This window comes from Haliotis asinina, chromosome 12 (genome assembly GCF_037392515.1).
Source record: "Haliotis asinina isolate JCU_RB_2024 chromosome 12, JCU_Hal_asi_v2, whole genome shotgun sequence".
In the NCBI taxonomy this organism is placed as follows: domain Eukaryota; kingdom Metazoa; phylum Mollusca; class Gastropoda; order Lepetellida; family Haliotidae; genus Haliotis; species Haliotis asinina.
The window spans coordinates 26,874,907-26,895,223 of record NC_090291.1 but is presented as its reverse complement, the minus strand read 5'-3'; the positions used below and the strand labels follow the sequence as shown (position 1 = coordinate 26,895,223).

The following is a 20,317-nucleotide window of genomic DNA, read 5'->3' as shown; positions in this document are numbered from 1 at the left end:
GGGGACACTGCTTTGTGAATAGAGAAAAATGGTTTGCGTTCAGAAGATGTCGCTCTTTGGCAAATTTGTTAATGCTTATACTTCCTATCCAGATTGACAGTTCAGGTTCCCCTCTTGTTTTGAAAGAGTATATTTAAACAGAAATGTTAATAAAAACCTATTGCGTTTGTGTTCCCATGGAGGTGTACGTTTTCGCTGCCAGAAAAAGACCCAAATGAATCAATCAATAATATATATTGATACGACATGTGTACACAATACATTGAAAAAATAGTAATTGAACTGAACACATGTACATGTTCTACATTTTTTTGACTTAAGTGAATTCGGCATAGCCACGTGCAGTGCATTCGTGCATGTGCATCTCAATGAATGTAACATGCTGTCGATTTGGGAGGCTAAATTGTTTGACAGTTCATCGTTAAAACAAACCAACGGGTATTTAACTGCGTACCCCGGCACGGCTCCTAACTGCACACCATCACGGTGGCATTCTTTCGAATAAAGATAAATGGTTTTATAAAGGAAACCAAATTGCCCCTGTAAATAGTTACAAATATGTAGGTGTCTGGTTTTCAAGTAACATAAATATGACTTAATGCATCTCAGACATAGCCAGACGGGACAAGAGAGCATTGATGGAAATCATTGTCAAACTAAACAAGATTGGAGTGATTGAACCGAAAACATATTTTAAAATCTTTTATTCCTAGGTGATGCCGATATTATTATATGGCTGTGAGGTTTGGACAACAAACCCCCAACACTTTTGTACATGGCGAATGTGGTCGCTATCCAATATATAAAAATGCTTACATACGGCTTTCACGCTATTGGCTGAAATTGCTCAGAATAAGCGATTGTAGACTACCCAGGAAAGCGTATAATATGTTAAGATATTTTGATGACATTGGAAAAAAGAGTTGGGTATCGTTCGTAAAATATACTCTGTTTTCTCATGGCTTTGGGTATATCTGGATTAGCAAAACTGTTGGTGATGAATTTTGATTCGTACAGTTGCTTAAAAATGTGCTGATAAATGAATTTTCTCAAAGCTGAACTTCCACTTTGAATAACAACTCTAGATATGTGATCTATAGAGAATATAAATTCATATTTGAACCAGAAAGATAACTGCATATTATATCAGAAAAAGGGTGCGCTCTACTTGCATCAAATTCAGATGCAATGTCATGCCATTACGTTATAATGAAGGTAGGTGGCAATCGAACCGGATTTACGTTTGTAACACCGCTGTAGAGGACGAGTATCATTTCACACTTATATGCCACTTGTACAATGAACTCAGAATAACTTTTTTCCGAACCACTTTCTTCAAATTCCCTTCTGTCCATAGATTTGTAAGTCTCTTATGTACATCTCAGGAGAATATAATCAAACGTGTACAGTATTATATTTACCATGCATATATACAAAGAAATATGTATTTAGAAACACTCTAGACCTCACCTGTATACCCTTGTCAATATGTGCATATCCACTGACCACCGAAACACCATTTCAACACTGTTAAGAACAGTACATTAGAACAATAATGGCTACAGATGACCAATCTCCGGCAGAGGATCCAGACTTCACTGACTACTGCTCTGACAATTCCAGAAATTCAGGTACCGAACACAAACATGTTCTGCCATACGGCCTATATCCTGACGTAACGTCATCGAGAACACCACCAAAAGTGGTTGCATGGTGACGTCGGCTGTGGAGAAAAACTGTTTTTTTCCAGACCAGTCCAGATGTAATATACCGACGTCGCTGGGAGTGTTGTGCTCAAGCCTCTACTATGGAGGCGAGTTGCTTTGGAGATGGTTCCGTGTTACTTTGGGATGAGATATGTGCACGCCAGAGAACCTAGGTAGTTCTTACGGAGTTACGGGGAATATGGCGAGCCATTCCACAGACGTTCAACGTCCACTTGATAGACTCTACGCGAAGGCGATGCACTGATGTTACTACTGCTGACAGAACGCACCCATGGTATTGCAAAGAATCACTGAATGTGTATTGTAAAGCATACTTTGCGGCAGAGTGGCAGAAAAACCTGTCAACGAGCACCGAAGGCGACTTACACACTACTACCATAAGACTGTTGTTCTGTTGTTTCTTTCAAACATTGTCCTCAAGAGCATAAAACTGTGGAAGTCTTAAGCAAGGATATATCCTTGGCTACATTCTTTTATGGGACGGGAGTGGTGACAATAGTCCTCTCATCCGTCTGTATTATGTACGAATATCAATAGTGCTGCAAGATCACAATATGTCCACGTTCATTCTGAAGATTGTACTGTCATACCTCATGCTTGTCGGAAAAGGCGACTGACGGCAACTGGTGGTCAAGCTCGCTGATTTGTCATGTCAGTATCTCATTTGCGTAGATCGATGCTCATGCTATTGATCATTGGTTTGCCTGTCAAAACTGGATTATTTACAGACTGCAGCCATATATGTGGGATATTGATGAGCATAAAACAACAAAGCCAACAACTATATCTGAACAATACATTACCTTAACAAACAAGCATACATACATCTGGTACATCTGGAGATAAAGACACAGGTGGAAAAGAGAGGTTGTCTAACAGTTAATTTAATTATGTCGGGGATGACCTCCCTTGGTGTTGACACTGATGAGGCAGCAGTGAAAACACCACATTAGTCAAAACAGGGAGCGTTGTTCAAATGTCAACCAAATGAAGAAGTGTCAGCTTCTGGTTTTCTTCCTGTCGTATTGCCTCGATATGCCTTAACATCACGTGCAATTTGTGAGAATGGATTATTCATCAGTAGCGTATGCTCCTGAATTTATATATCAGATAGAATATGAGTCATATTCGACTGGTTCAAATATATCCTTGCCTGAAGGATATTTCCTGGGAACGATGCAATCGATGTGTCAGTGTAAATAATGGGTAGAATATATACCGACAAAACGGTAGATTTACTAGAACTGAATGACAAATTGAAAGTAAATAAAATACGCCGTACTATAATATACAAACAATGTTGAGTGTGACGAAATGAGTGCTATGTTTATATTGGTGGTTTAGTGCGCTCCGGGCACTGATGCGCACTGCATGGCTAATGTCGTACGGCCTATCATTTACATCTAATACCTTGCCTTTTTCGATAGGTAAACCGATCCTGAATATTTCTATGCAATGTGTTAACTGTACATTGATCTTACTGGCCATTCATTGAATTCATAATTACATACTGATTTCTGGGTTAATTCAGTAGCTTGGGATTTCAACAGATAACTGTGTTTTGAGAGAGACTATTTGCCTTCTTGAACTGCACCTTATTTGAGCTTGTCTGTATTTTGGCCTAGACATTCAGCCACATACGTTGTACGATGTAGCAGCCCATCTGTCTGCCATGATATAGTATTCCCAGAAATTATTGAGAATCATGTTGCGTCATGTAACTCATTACGTTTATTGACTTCTGGCGTTTTACTTACATAAACATGTTAAAACATCATCCTTTTACAGTCTCAGTCTTGTTTTAGTACTTTGTTAGACCTCTTCGCTCAGCAATGCATGCCTGAATACGCCTAGGCACACTACCCATCAAAGTTTGTAGGTAATCGTGTGACAGGGTATCCCAATATTGGACCACCTCGGCCTTCATATCTTCAATATTTCTCAGTCCCTTTTGGTTTATTCTGTCCTTCATGTCTCCCCACACATTCTCAATTGGGTTTAGGTCTGGGCTGTAACTGAGCCAGTCTAAAACCTGAACATTTTCGCCCTACAACCACTGTTTTGTGTTGCGCGCAGTGTGTTTAGGGTCATTATCATGCTGGAAAATCCAATCATCTTCATACAATGTTTGTGCTGTCGGAAGAAGGTGACCATTTAGAATGTCAACGTATCTTTCTTTTGTCAAGTTTCCCGTGAAAACACACAATGGCGTCACTCCGCGAGCCGATATGCCACCCCACATGTGAAACTTCGGGCTATGTTTTGGTCGCTGGTAGATAGGTTTGACAGTATCTTTGGTCCAAATTTTCACACAATTAGGGAAAAGCCAAACAGAACTTTCATCCGAAAAGAAAACATTATCCCAATCTTGATTTTCATGAGCCCGACACCAGTTTAAACGTTTTTCCTTTTGTGCATCTTTCATCAACGGCGAGGGAATTCCACGTTTTTTCACCCAATTAAGTCTCTGTAATTCCTGCCTAACTGTTTCATTGCACACCTGAGGACTTCCTCTGCTAATCATTTCATTTCTGATGTTCTCAACACTTTTCAATTTGCCCCTACTCACAATCTGCCCAAGTCTTCGGCGATCCACAACACTGAATTTCCTAGGCCGACCTGCCCCTGCTTTGTGCTCTATCCCGGTTCCTGTTTGAATATTCTTCAAAGTTCTGTATACTGTAGACAGAGGAATACCATGTCTACAAGCTAACCCTTTAGCATCAGCCTCACCCCTTTCAAAATCATCTAGAAAGAGCTTTCTTTTCTCTCTTGCTGTAAATTCTGCCATGTCAACATAGGAAGCCGTCTGCCCAGACAAGGGAGATAACTCTTGACGTAATGAGCTGCCTTTTAAGCCTTCAAGAGTTGTCTCCCTTATTTAGTATGCTTAGTGCATAGTGAAAGCCCTTTTTCCAATCTTAGCATCATTAGTAAAAAAAACAAAAATTTTCTCAATAATTTCTGGGAACACTGTATATATACGCTTGTGAGAAGGTATGTATTTAAAGAAAATGCTGAACGTTCCCTTTATTTACGATGTTTCGTTGTGTTACAATGTCAAGATCCACACGTAGTCAGGTATAAAATAACGTTGAACAATTATAGAACATGTATTCATATTGAGGAGTCTGTACTTCTCTCAACACGCGTTATCAAACATGAACATTAACTTATGGATATATAAACATGGAAACAAAACACAAGACACTTGTCATGAAAACTGGCCTGGCACCAGCACCAGCACCTTCCCTGACCCAACACCGACCAAGGGCACTGCAAATCGTCAGATGGTGTATACCATTCTCGCTTCTGCAACATTAGGGTGTGTGTAAACACCGACCGAAGAGACATCGACTTGAACGTGTCCAGGATATCAGCCGTGCGGGACAGCGACTCTTGTAATACGCACCACGACGACGACCTCGAGGACCAATAAATCCTCGTATTGTCACTCAATAAACGCGAGATAAGACGGAATCTTAGTGCATGACTGACTGCTATAGTCACTGGCGCAGAATCCGTCTGTATATGTAGCAGTGTAAATATACGTTAGGAGCAGGGATTTCGGTTCATTCCTTCAGCCAGATCTGCAGGATTATTTTTCACCACAAAGCTGAGTGTAAAGATGCAATGATTGAATCAAGACTGTGACATGGTATGTATATCATTGACACCTGGTGACGTGTGATATGAACATCGACTGCCGTTCATCCAGCGATCATAATGTACTTGTGATATTAATTTTGTTAGTCGAGAAAAAGAATCACGATGCTTTATATAATGTATATAAAATGCGTCGTTTCAGCATACCCACTTTAAAACCTGTACATTATGTACGCATCCTACAAATGGTTTACGAGTCAGCTGCATGGATGGATCAATTTAATGGAGCTGTAAGCACTACATTTTAAGCAAGTGTTAACATGAAAGTCTGTATGAAAGTTCTCTCACTTTGTATCAACCACAAAGACAGGCCAGTGTGTTGAAGCATACCCCATGGAGTGAGTCGATGATCCTACCTTTATCCTAGTCCACAATGGACTGGTTCACCGAACTGGAAGCGGAAGCGACTTTGCGAGATCTCATCCGACATGTTGAGTAAGTACACTTGTGTGCCTACGTTGAGTTACCGGAATCTCTGACCTGGGAACATGAACTATGTCTCCAGAAAGCCTTATATTGAGGTCACACCTCCCAGTAGGGTTAGAACACAATTTGAACTGAAATTAAAACACAAACAAGGTTGAAGTGGAAACTGCCAAACCACAACACATGACTAGACACTCGACTCTTTCAGGTCCTTTGACAGCTCGATGTACGCATGTACATGTATCTGTACCTGATACGAAGATAACAGTACTAGATTCCCTTTAACATTACCCCATTGTCAGTTTTAGAACACCAAAAACGTTTGTAACTAAGTCATCTACTGATAATTATCTGTATTTGTGAGTTAATTGTGAACAAATCGATTAATCATTAATTCTGTTAATGCTTTGTGTTCCGCTTCTCTGGGATGTCGTTTTTCTCTCATTCAGATGAAAATGTATCTCTGAGCTGAACTACACTAAATTCTATGTCTCGCCTCACTTTATACACAAACTTTTCTAATCAGTAAGTGCGGTGGTTGAATAGTGCTAAATAGTCTGGTCAGTTTGTGCGGGGTGAATGAGAGAACACTTGTATTGCGTCTTTGGCATATGGGAGATCACTGAGGGGTCATTTTGAATTATGTATATTGTATAGTAGGCAGGCAGGCCATTTAATGCCAGAGGTGTACGATGAAACTATTAATACACGAAGAAAAGAAAAGATATTCATAAATAGACATAGTTTTTACAGAATTATAGAAAGGGTGTTTTTCATGAAATGGTGGATGAATACAGTTATGTAATACGTAAAACGACATAACTCTGTATTGTATAGTGCATACACAGAGAGGGCTACACTGACAGAGGACATTTTGCCGACTGAAATGCACCTGGTTTAACCCTTGAGATAGCGTGCCTTCTTTACAGACATCACCGCAGATGTAAACTGCGGGATCCAAGAGTAACCAAAAGATAAGGGTGAAGTGTCCCAGACAAACAGTATCCGGGTGGAGGCCCCCCACCTTTATTAACCACTATCCTACAATGTTTCTCAGGGGGAAGCCTAAAGTAGCAAGTCTAACTTATGTTTGTTCAGCGGTGATTATATTTTCCCTGGATCAGATCGATTTCTTTCCGATTACATATGACATATCTGGGATCAAATCTATGCTTGAATAAATGTGTTGGTGTTTAAACGGGACTCACGTGTTAGGTGTTCGTGAGACGCTCAATTCCACAGGGATAATGTAGAGGCAGAGGCCGGTAAATTCGCGTAGTCTGGATTTATGGTTGATGACAAATGTGCGATTGATAGTCGACCAGAGCAATGTGGGATCTGGTGCACTGTGTACCCCACACAGATTTGTACTGGAGCCTGTGTAGTGGAGATTTGTGGGATGGCATGCAGGCCCATGATTTGCACTGTAACATATCTACAGCGATCTAAATGGCCAGTGTATGTTACACGGACTGTTTTGTAACTTATGTGAGCATGGCAGCGATTCTCCCCTCCAAAGATATCCAGATACCAAGTACCCATGCCTTCTAGAGCACTGCCCTGAGATGAACAACAGTAACTGAACCAAGACTGGTATGTACTTGTACATGAGGAGTCAGGGAACCAACAGAACAGGCAAACACTAATCTCCTGGCCGATCAGGTGTGAAATGAACATATACAGGGAGACACTGCTGGGACATACAGTATGATTACTGGGGATTTTGTAGCTTACCTGTTGAAACGTACAGCTAAACCATGTAGCATTTAAGGATTGGATAGTGACTGGTGGAGGGGAGACTTGAGGAAAGCTGCAGCTAGTCACAGATCATGCAGACCAACAATACTATGGCTGGATGGTGATGATAGGCTGGAGTGGAGACATTGTCTACGACTGCTGGAGACACGGTGAGCCACTGCTGGAGACACTGTGTGCCATTGCTGGAGACACTGTCTGTTACTGTTGGAGACACTGTGTGTTACTGTTTGAGACACTGCCTGTTACTGTTGGAGAGACTGTCTGCCACTGCTGGAGACACTGCCTGTTACTGTTGGAGACGCTGTCTGCTACTGCTGGAGACACTGCTTGTTACTGTTGGAGACACTGCCTGTTTCTGCTTGAAACACTGCCTGTTACTGTTGGAGACACTTTCTGCTACTGCTTGAGACACTGCCTGTTACCGTTGGAGACACTGCCTGTTACTGCTGGAGACATTGTCTATTACTGCTGGAGACATTGTCTATATCACTGCTAGAGACACTGTCTATTACTGCTGGAGACACAGTCTGTTACTGCGGGAGACTGCTGGAAACACTATGTTTGTTGCTGGACTGCTGAAGACAGCGTGTTTGTTATTAGGCTACTGGGAACACTCGAAAGGTGCGTTATGTTTGTGATTAGCTATACATTATCGACCTCACCATCGATTGTGTGATCAATGTCAAATATGACGGATTCAGCGAACGTTTTAGGAATGGCTAATGCATGTCAAAATATGACCGTTGCAAATAAGGACAGATTGCGCTATGCAGTCACCACAACGCGCTCAAGATCTTAAATAAGCATGAGCCTTGGAGGGAAGAATGAAGCATACTTGTGTTGGGCTCAGATGACGACCTGTTCAGATGAATTCTGAAGATTGTGTCGGTGTTGTATGAACTGTGCACTATGGCTGGACCATGTTCCTAGTGGCCCTAATAATAAATTTGCCAAAATCGTCATGATGTGTCTATAGCATGGCAAATTTCTCTAGGAAGGTACATAAACACAGTCATAACATGGCTTAAATGATCACATCTACTTCATTTAGGAATGGTGTTGTAGCACCCAGGAAATGAGTTGTGTCGTCAATGCTTCTTATTCAGCTACTCACGCAAAGGAAATTGGCATGGCATTTATCGGATGTGTCGATATGTCGACTGAAAAGAGTTCGTAAAGGATTAATGGTAATTGTCACGGAGCAGACAGACACACATACTATCAGAACAGAGGGAAGGTCCACGGCAATGTCTTAAAGGATATTCTTTTTCAAGAAACTAAATTGCCTCACAAATCGATGAAACTCTCCTGATACAATGGATCCACACCTGTCTTATCTATTGATGTGGTCTGGGACGAGCCAGCTGGTTGTGTAATGCCTGATACAAATGACTTTGTTTTCTTATTCCCCGTGTCCTTCTGTGTTGGAGACAAAATACATCCGTAACTGGTATTAGGAGCCCTGACGTTAGACGTTTGATAGATACAAGGCAGCTACATGCTACACATCGATTGACTGGATTAATATTCTCCACATCGATTTGTCAGACACTATTGTTTGATGACACTTGTCATTATGTCAAGTAGTAGCAAACACTCATAAACTCTGTCGGGATTTGTTCTTGATTAATTTCCATTTCCTTTATGAAGAACGTGACAACTGGAACTAGAAGGGCAATCGTTTGGGAAACTAATGCCCAAAGTATAGCACATACATTATATAGCCAAACCCTCAATCATTAAAGATGTTTCTCGAAATAATGGAAATATTGGTGGACAGGATTGTTTTGTTGACACATGGAGAAAAAGATTGAAACAATTACGGACATTATCTCTAACATTTCTTTCTTCAAAGCAGAATAAATGGACTATATTCTGCTTAAATGAGATCAAGACTTACAGACACAGCTTGTAATCAAGACTCCTCCAAGCTCATTAGCAAAGGTATTTAAATAGGCATTTGGAAGCAATTTCCTCATTGTTTCGTAATGAACTCGTGTAGAAATATTATCGTTTTATCCCTTGTGGATTTATATCAAAGCAAATCAATAAAATCGATATACAATTATGCGTTTCCCGGAAGGAAAATGGATATTTGCAAGTGACAATAAGTGGTCAAAATAGTGGGGAGGCTTCTAGGACCGAATCGTCACCTTGCCGCGTGCTGAAAACATGGCTCTGGAGTTGAACATGCTGCCATACAGAAAACAGCCCCCAAGAGAGGAAAGAACGTACGTGTCGGCGTGAACGTTCTTTGTGACGTAATTAGGGGATATTTATGATTCTAATTTTAGCAGTTTTCTAATGGATGCTCATGATAATGAAAATATTATGCAAGTGAAAACGATCTGGTAGTGAAGTAATCTTGTGCTACCTGTTGCACCATAAGCAGATCAGTTGATCATGTGCATAGATGCGATTGTTGCGTAACCATGACAACACATCCGCTTTCTTTACAATGATTCATATGGGAAAATCATATCTGGAAATGTCTGACTTTCACTGAGGATAATTCGGAGGCCGTTGTTCTAACACCAATCGAGAAATGGTGTATTGCCTAGCATCATCCTACTTTCAGTGTGGCACTTTATCAGTGTGTTTGGGATTTGACGCAGCAAACTCACACGTTATCAAGGAAACACGGAAATATCGGCCCTACATGGACTGACTTCATGTCGAGGAAATCAACCTGACAGACAAGTGTTGGATATTGCAGCTTGCTTTATAAAACACACCAAAAAAGAGGGAATTAATTTAAGAAGTCAAAGGCAAGGAGGCGTTGTGGAAGAACGATGCAACTAAATGGCTTTGACATTACATTCAATACGATCCACCGTGGATACTTTATACAACTTACCCAGGAGACTGACGGGTCAGATTAATTATTAATAGACCAGCATCAATGTTTAGTCCTTGTGTCTATGAATATAAACGGGAAGATCTACCGTAATTGCTCCGAGTGTATCGGCCTTTCTGTTCTGCAAGAGAAACTGACAAGTGAGCCAACATTTGATGTTCTCTGTTTGTCTGATGTGACACGAAGTCTATTGAACATAGATGGTGTCACACGTACTGAATGCAGTATGTACTGTGACTCTTGAAAGGACCCTCGATCAAAGGCGACCATGCAAATCAACATCGGTATGGCTGTCGTCAATGAAACTGATTGAAGCAAGCATGCAATAGCAGGACAGAAGTGCAAAGGGGACATTAATTTAATACTATGTGTTTTCATACACGAAACTCTAAATGGTTCATATGGAATACCGTAAGCTTTATTTTTGAAGGAAAGGACTGAAGATATTGAGTGCCGTTTGACATTGAAAGGCTACAGAGAATGTGACCCAAACCATCGTGGCTATCACGTCAATGCGATAATGAATTTTGTTGACTTTTCAGTGAGTTTGGTCGACTCATGCGATGACAGTAATTAAGTCCCCAAACAGCTGGATAAGTAGGAGTTGGTCATATCAGAAACAAGTATTTAACGTCTCATCATGCTCAACGAAGACATAATTTGTGAGACATAAACATCTGAGATTCGGTATAGGGAGTTTGCCATGGACAATACGCACGATATTTCTCCATGTCGTAAATCAGATGTTCTATGGTTATAAATCGGAATGGGGTCCATGCACGAAGGCTTACTGAGAGGGACCCAAGGGCTCCTCATTACCATGTACAAGGATGTGTGGGAGGTGCCGGGAGTTCATGGGGAGGAACAGACACATCGGGTAGATGAACATGCGGCGAATGAAAAAGATCAGACGACATATCAAGACTCTGGTTTTAGCAGGTAAGGTGTGAAGGGCATGGCTATAAAGTAGTTAGGAAAGTTGAGTGGACATTAGGCAGTAGACGTGAGATAAGGGCAGCATTTTGTCATGGCCTTCAATTGAGAGTGTGTACTTCTTAAGGTGCTGTAGTTTTACGAGTATTTTGAAGAGGGTGTGTGGCTGGTGAAGGCTATAACCACACCCCCATTACAGTGCCTGCCAGCGTGTAGCGAGTATACCATCATGTCCCCTTGTCTACATACGTGTACGTCAGCGTTCTTTGCACATAGGAAAAATTGCTGATTCGCGTGAACATTGTGGAAATGGATGATTGATGGAGCAGGGAAACACCATGGCATGTGGTGGTAGTAACTACCATCACTGAGTAGAGCTCCGGCAAGAAAGTCGCGATGCTTTGTTTACTTCAGGGATCTTTTTCACCAGACTACGTGGAGGAATATATGAGCCTTGCTGCCGAACTGTGACACGGAGGATGTAGACTTATTTGTGAGGTTCTGTACTCGCCATGGCACACGGACATATAGGACACTCTGATGGCGACTTTCAATCATTCGTAACAAACTTTGACGTCATAATTTGTTTCACACGGGAAGTTGTATGCTGTGAAATGGATGTATGTTCTACCCTAGGGAGTCTTCTCATTTTAACCGGACTGGACACAGATCTGGACATCTCTTACCAACGTTGTTACAGTGTCACATCAGTTCAACGGTTAATGATAATTTAGAGGAACGCATTATCTGCTTTCATGTTTTCTGAGGCGGGTACCGAGTGGATATTTGGGAGAGGACCAACCATCACTCCATCACCAAAAATGCGGGACAGTGTGAATGATGTCTATAGGCAACACTGGCCATTCTCATCCTCGCATATGCGCAGTAGGAAGGAACTGCAGAGGTATATGTGAAACACTGACAATAATAACACATAGGATACAGTTGTATAACGCAGCCATAGAGTAATGCAGAATGGCAATGGTTACAGATCTTTAATATTCTAGACAAAGTCATTTGGAGATGACTACATAGCACAGGTATTGTCTTCGACGCTACCAGGAACTAATCGGGAATTCAGCAGATGAGAGTAGGGGAAGGTCGTGATATCATGTAACGTGGAATATTCGATTATGTCTTGGTGATACACGATGACCGAGAACACACTATGAAACCACCCAATATTCATTCATTTTCACAGGCCACCACCGGCTACTGAGGACCTGTTCTCGCACCGATCATATCCAAATGTTCATTAAGTACCATGATTGGAGAATGATAGATCTAGATATGTATTGAGAACATACTGAAAATGTGACCGCTATAACGACATAACGATGAGAAATAAAGTTCATCTTCGTCTCACTTCCAACAGCACAAATGTAACCTTAACCTGCTAGCAATTTACTTCGTTGTTTAGTTTTAATCGCATCACTCTTGACTTTACAAACAATTAATTTAGCGCTACAACAGTTCTGTAGTTTTTATGCATATCGTATCCTGAAATGACTTAAAACATGCGTCTTCATACTTGTTTTTTGGGATATATATGTATTGCGGTCGCTGGCAAAAAAGCTGAAGCATGGACAACATACTTGTTGTGAGTTAATGTAACAAAGACACAATTATTGTAATATGATACCTCACTGTGTGCTTTCCCTGACATACGTGCTTTATGTAGCTGTGTCAGGGATAAACTTGGAAACCAGTAATTGTAATATATTTGTAGCGTTTGATTAATATCCAGGAGAATATGGGCTGTTGCACGTTTGGGTTTTGCTGGCATGATTATTCCTTGGATATCACATGGTATGCTCTGATAGAGGTATTGTGTATGGTGTATATCATATGGTATACTCTGATAAAGATATTGTATATGATGGATATCATATAGTATACTCTGATAGAGGTATTGCGTATGTTGGATATCCGATTGTATATTTTGTTTAAGGTATTCTGAGTGATTGGTGTCGTATGATACAGGTTTTCTGGTTGTGGTTGTTGCAAAGCGTACTAAGGTGTACAATTGTTTTATAGTGCTACATAACCCGCTGTTCCTATATATGAAACGTATGTACGCTGCCAAGACCTATTTTTTACAAATCCATTTTTATTCATATTTCTGTACGAGGTGTTTTTTTAGCATCGATCTGCACACGATCGATCTAAAAGAATTATTATTCATTGCAAGGTAATCAATAGTGTTAATTGCCTACCATCATGCAATGTTACAATTCACAGTGATGTGGTATTTTAATCAGTGTTCAGAATCTGAGACTGTTCGTGTAACCACACATTTTGATGTGCATGTATATCTCTGACGTCTGCTTAGTAGTTTTACTGCCACTTTACTGTAAATAGCCAGACACCGAGGTAATTGTACATTACATCTCCCCAGATCACCATGGCAGTTCTACCACGACAAGTGTTTTATGATAGTTCTGTACCAAGTCCCAATGTATGACGCCCCTCTTGTCTATCACGAGTGTTGTCATAAACATCTTATCGTTGACCTAGTGACATCACAAACAACGCGTTGTTAGTGGTAGTTACAGATGCACTTCAGCTGCTACAGATGCACTTCAGCTGCTACAGGCTACACTACATGCGTCTTGGAGGATGTATATATATTGAAATATCAATTATCTAATTGGTTCGCACTTCGTTTACATCTCTATGAAGAACTGTTAATTCACTGGATTGATACTGTAACTAACCACAGCTGACATACATGGTACAGAGTAGGCAGGACTCCTCAGCAGATATCAGTGGACAGTGCTGTTTCGCCTACGCAAGTCTGTCCACAGCTGCATTAGACGTGGCAGACTGCACCAGTCACGGGGAACAGTCTACCACGTCCCAATTCTGGAATTCTATATGGGAGTACAATCTTATCCTTCCTAAGTGCTCAAACTTCTAAATTCCTCTCAAACAGGTTACCAAACAGAAAGGGTTCCTCGCCATTGTTTGATCTGTTACACAAGGGCTATATTTTGTAAGTGTACTACCACCATTACCAAAATGAGGAAGTACTTGTGTTCATTTACTCGTTAATTGTGGCGTGTAGAGTTTTCAATGCGGTAACAATACATTCAATCTCGGCACAATGCAGAAATTCTGCGCCTTAAAAGTCTTATTGGATGAAATAACCGTGTGAGCACAGTGTAAACCCGCTTCCATCAGTATTACGTTTATATCAGAGGGGTAGTAAGGTAGCCTAGTGGTTAAAGTGTTTGCTTGTCACGTGGAAGACCCGGGTTCAATTCCCCACATAGATACAGTAATTGAAGTCCATTTCAGGTGTTCTCCGCCGTGATATTGCTAAAAGCGGCGAGAAACTCTTTACTCACTCTCTCAATTATTTTAAGAGGGAAGACAGCCTAAAGTGGGCATGTCTCGGCCATTCGTGAAAACGGTAATGGTGCTGAAACCAGGGCATACTCGGTGAGACGAGGGTCACAATTCCCTCATATCTTGAAACATTAATGAAAAGGAAGTACATATATAGTGATACCCTTATGTTCACTTCACGGCAATCCTTTCATGCTACACAATGTTTAGCTATATTGTGTATGTATATAGAAGTAATGTCCGCGTTGTGTCTGCTGGGATTGCGAAGAATAATAGTTTTATGTCTATTTCATGCTCTGTGTAATCGCCCAACATGTCCTCTTGTTTAAATATGCCTTTATGTGTGTTTGTCAGGCTTAAGCAGACGGTTAGTATTCCTTGTGTGCACGAGTAATACCTGTCTATTGCAGTGAAGACCCGCAACCAGATGAAAGTAAATTCTTCATTAATCTTTTCTCAGATCGGAACAGTTCTAGGCCCTGCCTAACATATCCTTAACTTGAAAGAGAATTGAAACTTAGGCTACTATGCGGTCTGTGGCCCTGGTTGTGAATGCATATCCTCTTATTCGTAAGCCCTGATGAAGGATAAATCTCCTCCATTGGTCTCTAAAGATCGTCCTTGGTCCCGGATCACAATGATCAGGTACTGAGCCTCCGTCTGCCTGCCATGTAGGATGTTGAACGTACTGTGCCACCACGTTTACGATAGACGTTCAGTCATCGGTGTTCGTTTCTTAGTGGAAAAATATTTGACCTCAGAACCACACGAAGGCTCAATATACCCATCATTTCCAGATTTTAACAGATTTATTTATGCGTGAAAATGTCAGCATCCTTCAGGATATAGGAATTACGAATTGTACCTGAGTTGGACAGCAACAAACAATAAATCTATTGAGTGATGAATTCTTGATGTCTCGACACGGCACTCAAATGGAGGGAATGGGTTTTCATTAATACTCTTGTCCAAAGTGACTGACTATTATTTACTTTTGTGACATTTTATTATGAAACAACGCATCTTCCCTTCTCTTTAGTATGTCGACACAGCGTGATAATAGATCGGCTCTTCTTATCTATCGATGTTTTAAATCCCGCAGGCCCCCTGTGGTTTCCCGCCCTAACTCTGTCACCAAGCGGAAGCGGACGACACAGCGATGTTCTTTGCCCTTCACACCTGGACAGCAAGCAGACGACGGTCGAGCAGATGATACTCTTAAGGCAGACGACAGTTTGCAGAGAGTGGACATGGCTGCGAGAAACGGATTTTCGCAGCTAAACATGGTGAGTAAAAGCTGAAGATTTTATGTAGAACGTACCGTTAGTTCTATCACACGTCTTATCAAACGTGAAACATTACCGGAAACCGTTAAGTGAACCGAAAGTATGAACCAGATTCTTGTTTTCCACGGGGAATTAAGATACCTACACTAATTTAGTATACTACCCCCTTTAAGAAACACTGAAGCACGTGTTGTAGTATGCCTGCATATAAACAATGATAAACAGATAATGTTAAAATCCGCCACAGCTCATTTAGGAAGATGCATCACAACAGATCTGGCTAAAACAAGGATCCTGCTTTATTAAATACTGTTTCCACGACATGTCGCTAACGCATACACAACACGTACACAACACGTACACAACGCTCCCAATACAATATTAATATACAACACGATAAAACATGCCGCCTTTATGTGCAGTTCGCCTGTGCTCAAAGTCGTCGGACTCTTATCTCTAAAGTTTATTCCACAGAAAAATATCCTCGGGCTATAACGGCCACGTATTATAAGCTCAATAAATAGACCACCAGAAAACGCACCGGACGGGGAATACATGGTGCATACCTTGACATACTTGGTTGCTTGTTGCAAATATAATGAATTTACAAACACACGATAATTATGTGGAATAAGGTTTGTAGCTATTTGGTGTATAGTTTTGTGTTGACTGTGTGCGGTGTGGTGTGGTGTGGTGTGGTGTGGCGTGGCGAGGCGTGGCGTGGCGTGGCGTGGCGTGGCGTGGCGTGGCGTGGCGTGGCGTGGCGTGGCGTAATGGTGTGTTCAGTGATGTATGCAATGTGCAAAGTAAAGTGTTGTAGAGTGTAGTTCAGTGTTCAAAGTAAAGTGTTGGAGAGTGTAGTGCAATGTGCATAGTAAAGAGTTGTGAAGTATGGTGCAGTGTCTGTAGTAAAGTGTGATGTGTGGTGCAATGTGCATAGTAAAATATTGTGAAGTGTGGTGCGCTATATCCCCACCCCTCCCATTCTTGAACATTGTAGATCCAACCGTTGATGGTCTCGAATTATCACAATCGCACACCAAATTTACCATCTTAGTTATAGACATGGTCTTATCACGACAAAGTAGACTGTACCCACCAAAGCCACTTTCTTCACTACATGACAAGCATGCAGTGACAGACCACTAACAGTAAGTCATGATACCAGGTGTTCGCAGACACGGTCAGCGAGGCCTGGTCCACCCGTAGCTTTTGTCACAAACACGGGAAGGTTGAAGTTTCTTAAGTTTACGTACTGGTATAATATTACATATTCATTTATTATTTTTAGATATGTCATTCATATGAGGTTTTATCACCTTTTAGTGTTGGAATACTTATAACTGTGCAGAACGAAAGATTTTAATCACAAATTCAATTGCTGGATACATATATCGAAATAAATAAATTACAGTAATGCCAGCACTCTCCTGCACTTTAGGGAACATAAACAAACATCGAGGGTACATCGACCTGTGAGACTTGAGGGACAGTGAACAACGTATTTATCATACCTAACACCTCAATGTTAAGTTTGAACTGTTTGGGTATCGGACCCCATACTTCAGCCTATCTTGTGTGAATCAAACAATTCGAATCTTGCATATTGCTGTATTGTTTGGTATTGTTTTAATAAAGTCGCCACGGTGTAAACCACCTTCTTAATATTCATAGGGACAACACTTGAACGTTTTGTCAAAATTAATTTGTTGGAATGCGAGATAAATCTGTCTTAGCCATTGCTAGATTTTGCAGACGACACAAGAAAAAGAGTTATCTCCCTTACATCGATTTGCATTCGCAAAACATCGGTAATTTCCGTGCATCATGCGTGATTCAATGTTATTCGAGATAAAGAAGTACTACCACGAAGTACCGAATGAGTTGCCATTGGCAGCGGGGTACATTGCAATGTACCTCACTTGTAAGTGGGGTACACTGAAAATAATAGAAGAGTGCTTAGCCAGTCAAAAAGCGCCATTTATGTGTGAGGTAAGATAATGACATATCTGACCGAAATCATACAACTAGCAGTTGAATATAGTGCTAGATGATTGTTGAACAGTTGGCAGAATAGGTCAGTGTGCACTGCCACATTGACGAGAGGGAAACGGGATTCTTGTTTGTCGCGTTATTATAGTTTCAACAAGAAATATTTAGAATATTTGGGAGATATGTATACCCGACGGCACTGATCTGTTCTAAAGTGGTTTATTATTGACAGACGTATATATTTGATCAGTTTCGTCAGGGCTGGAATAGGGCAAGTTATACGTCACAACAGACTTGCAGAATGTTGCATTCGAACACATACATTTCCAGACCGTGGAGATAGTGGCAGCTACATGGTAATAACAGTTCACATACTGCCCTAATCTGTGCCTTCCCTACTCTGGCCATATCAGTATTAATAGGTCGATAATCGATACCAGGATTACCTACAAATGTCAGACATGCGAGAAGCTCAGCTCATACACGTACAAATAGGTGACTGATTGGATACTGATCTTATTGATTTATTTATTCTCACTGAAATTACGTAAGGTGACTCAGGGGGGTCGGGAGGAGAGAGATGTAAGGAGGCGAGGAGGACGCGCGTGGAAGTGTGTGTGGAAGGGGAGGGGTATTTATAGCAGCGCACACAATTTGTCTTCTGAATCCTCTTCAGTGGTTTTACGAGAGCTATACACATTAAAGAACCGATGTGAATAAATTCATGTTCTATTTATGTGTCAGAGTTGGATTCAGCAAGTTATTTATGTAGATAATCAATCGGAGATCGTGTAGAGGTGTTAAAAGCAGCACCTTGCACGGCGGTCATTAGACTATATCTGACTGATACTATTAGAACAAATCAATTTACCATTGAAGTTGTACATTGTGCACTATGCAGGTGTACACTGCTCTGTACACTCAAACTATTGATGTCCTGGCGAGCAATTAAGACATACATAAGTTCAGTTCTTTAAGGACACAGCAGTTTTTGTGAAGATGAGGAACCCAGTTGGAGAGGCTAGACTAGAAAGGTTTTGGTGTCTTTTATCAGGTAACGCTTGACCTTCCTAAGAATTTCAGGTGTTTCGTCCAAGTCGTTAGTTCCTCACTTACCCTATGCACTGTCACACAATAATGGTTTATTTTACATTTAAGAATACCTTGCATCGGCTTGGGTGGTCACAGGAAGGGACTGGACTAACAGGTCAAAGTGAAATACAGGATGACGGTAAGGTGACTGGTTAGTCGATGATACATTCTGTGAATATCGAGATGTAGATTTGTGTACATCTTTAGCTCGCCTCATCAGTGAGCTGTCTCGTTTTTGCCCGTCTCTCTATCATAAGTTTTGCGTGTTCCACATCACCTCTGAAATCATGAGGCCAGTGAAGCCATCACTTCAGGGGAAATTGCGGGCATAAGGGTCGCTGAAAGGAACCCAATGAGTTCTGATCCGATTTGAAGCGTTTCCACGGCAGCTACAAGGACTTCAGCTACCTTCTTGAAAACAGAAGGGGTTCTACGGCAATGTGTCGTACCAGTGCTGCTTGGTGTGTCCCCATTGGTGTAGTCTGTATTACCAACCTTACCTGTTTCGTTCATCAAGCTCACGATGAGCCCTCGGGAAAAGGAGAGTTACCTCCATTGGCTAACTTCGCCATGATATTTTAAATGCCGTCTGTTGGTCTTTCAGAAATCGCCAGTTGAATCTTTCTTAACTTTATGACCACTATCCTAGTACTCTCCACGACTCTCAAACTCACACATACATTATACCAACTAAATCGGTTAGAACAACCAATGCTTGTAACAGGGCGGTCCCACCCAGTGGTCTGGTTGATGCCTGCCATCTCATCGGATATTGCTGCGTGTGGCTTTAACAGCAAACACTAAAATATGACAATTCAGCCACTCAAAAGAGAAACAAAAAAATTTTTTTTTCAGTATCCATAATGATGGAAAGGTGGCAACACGGCACATTATATTTCCGATGTAAGACACATTCTTACAATCAACTGCTGCCTAGTTGCACAACACATGGCGGTGGCGTTATAACAAGGATTCAAGTTTTGCACTACATTGAAACTGTGTAGATTACTGAAAGGGAACGTTCCTGCGTTCCAGAGGAAGTATGTCAGGTTTTAGTGGTCATTATGTCCATATTAAAGTCACGTCAATCGACCACTATACAAAGAGTATGGAAAACTGTGTGATTATATTTAGTCTCCGTACATGCCAATGTCCCAGAAATGTGCAGCGAAAGGTGTTCAACAAAGCATCATGAAGAGTGTTGGACTGAATATTTAAAACATATATTC

General features: G+C 41.1%; 1 protein-coding gene across 2 annotated transcripts in view; it reads left to right on the top strand.

The window, feature by feature from the left end:
* The first annotated feature begins 5,232 nt into the window (after positions 1-5,232).
* The window catches only part of LOC137257374 (uncharacterized), a 49,531-nt gene continuing 34,446 nt past the window's right edge, over positions 5,233-20,317 (top strand). The window contains exons 1-4 of one of the 2 annotated variants that reach the window (XM_067794703.1): positions 7,584-7,877; positions 7,986-11,373; positions 15,821-16,004; positions 19,155-19,227. In XM_067794703.1, coding sequence (XP_067650804.1) covers positions 11,201-11,373; positions 15,821-16,004; positions 19,155-19,227 — 430 coding nt within the window. In that variant the 5' untranslated portion in view covers positions 7,584-7,877; positions 7,986-11,200. Of the gene's footprint in view, positions 5,829-7,583; positions 7,878-7,985; positions 11,374-15,820; positions 16,005-19,154; positions 19,228-20,317 lie in introns of those variants that run through there. The other variant, XM_067794704.1, reaches the window with a different exon arrangement.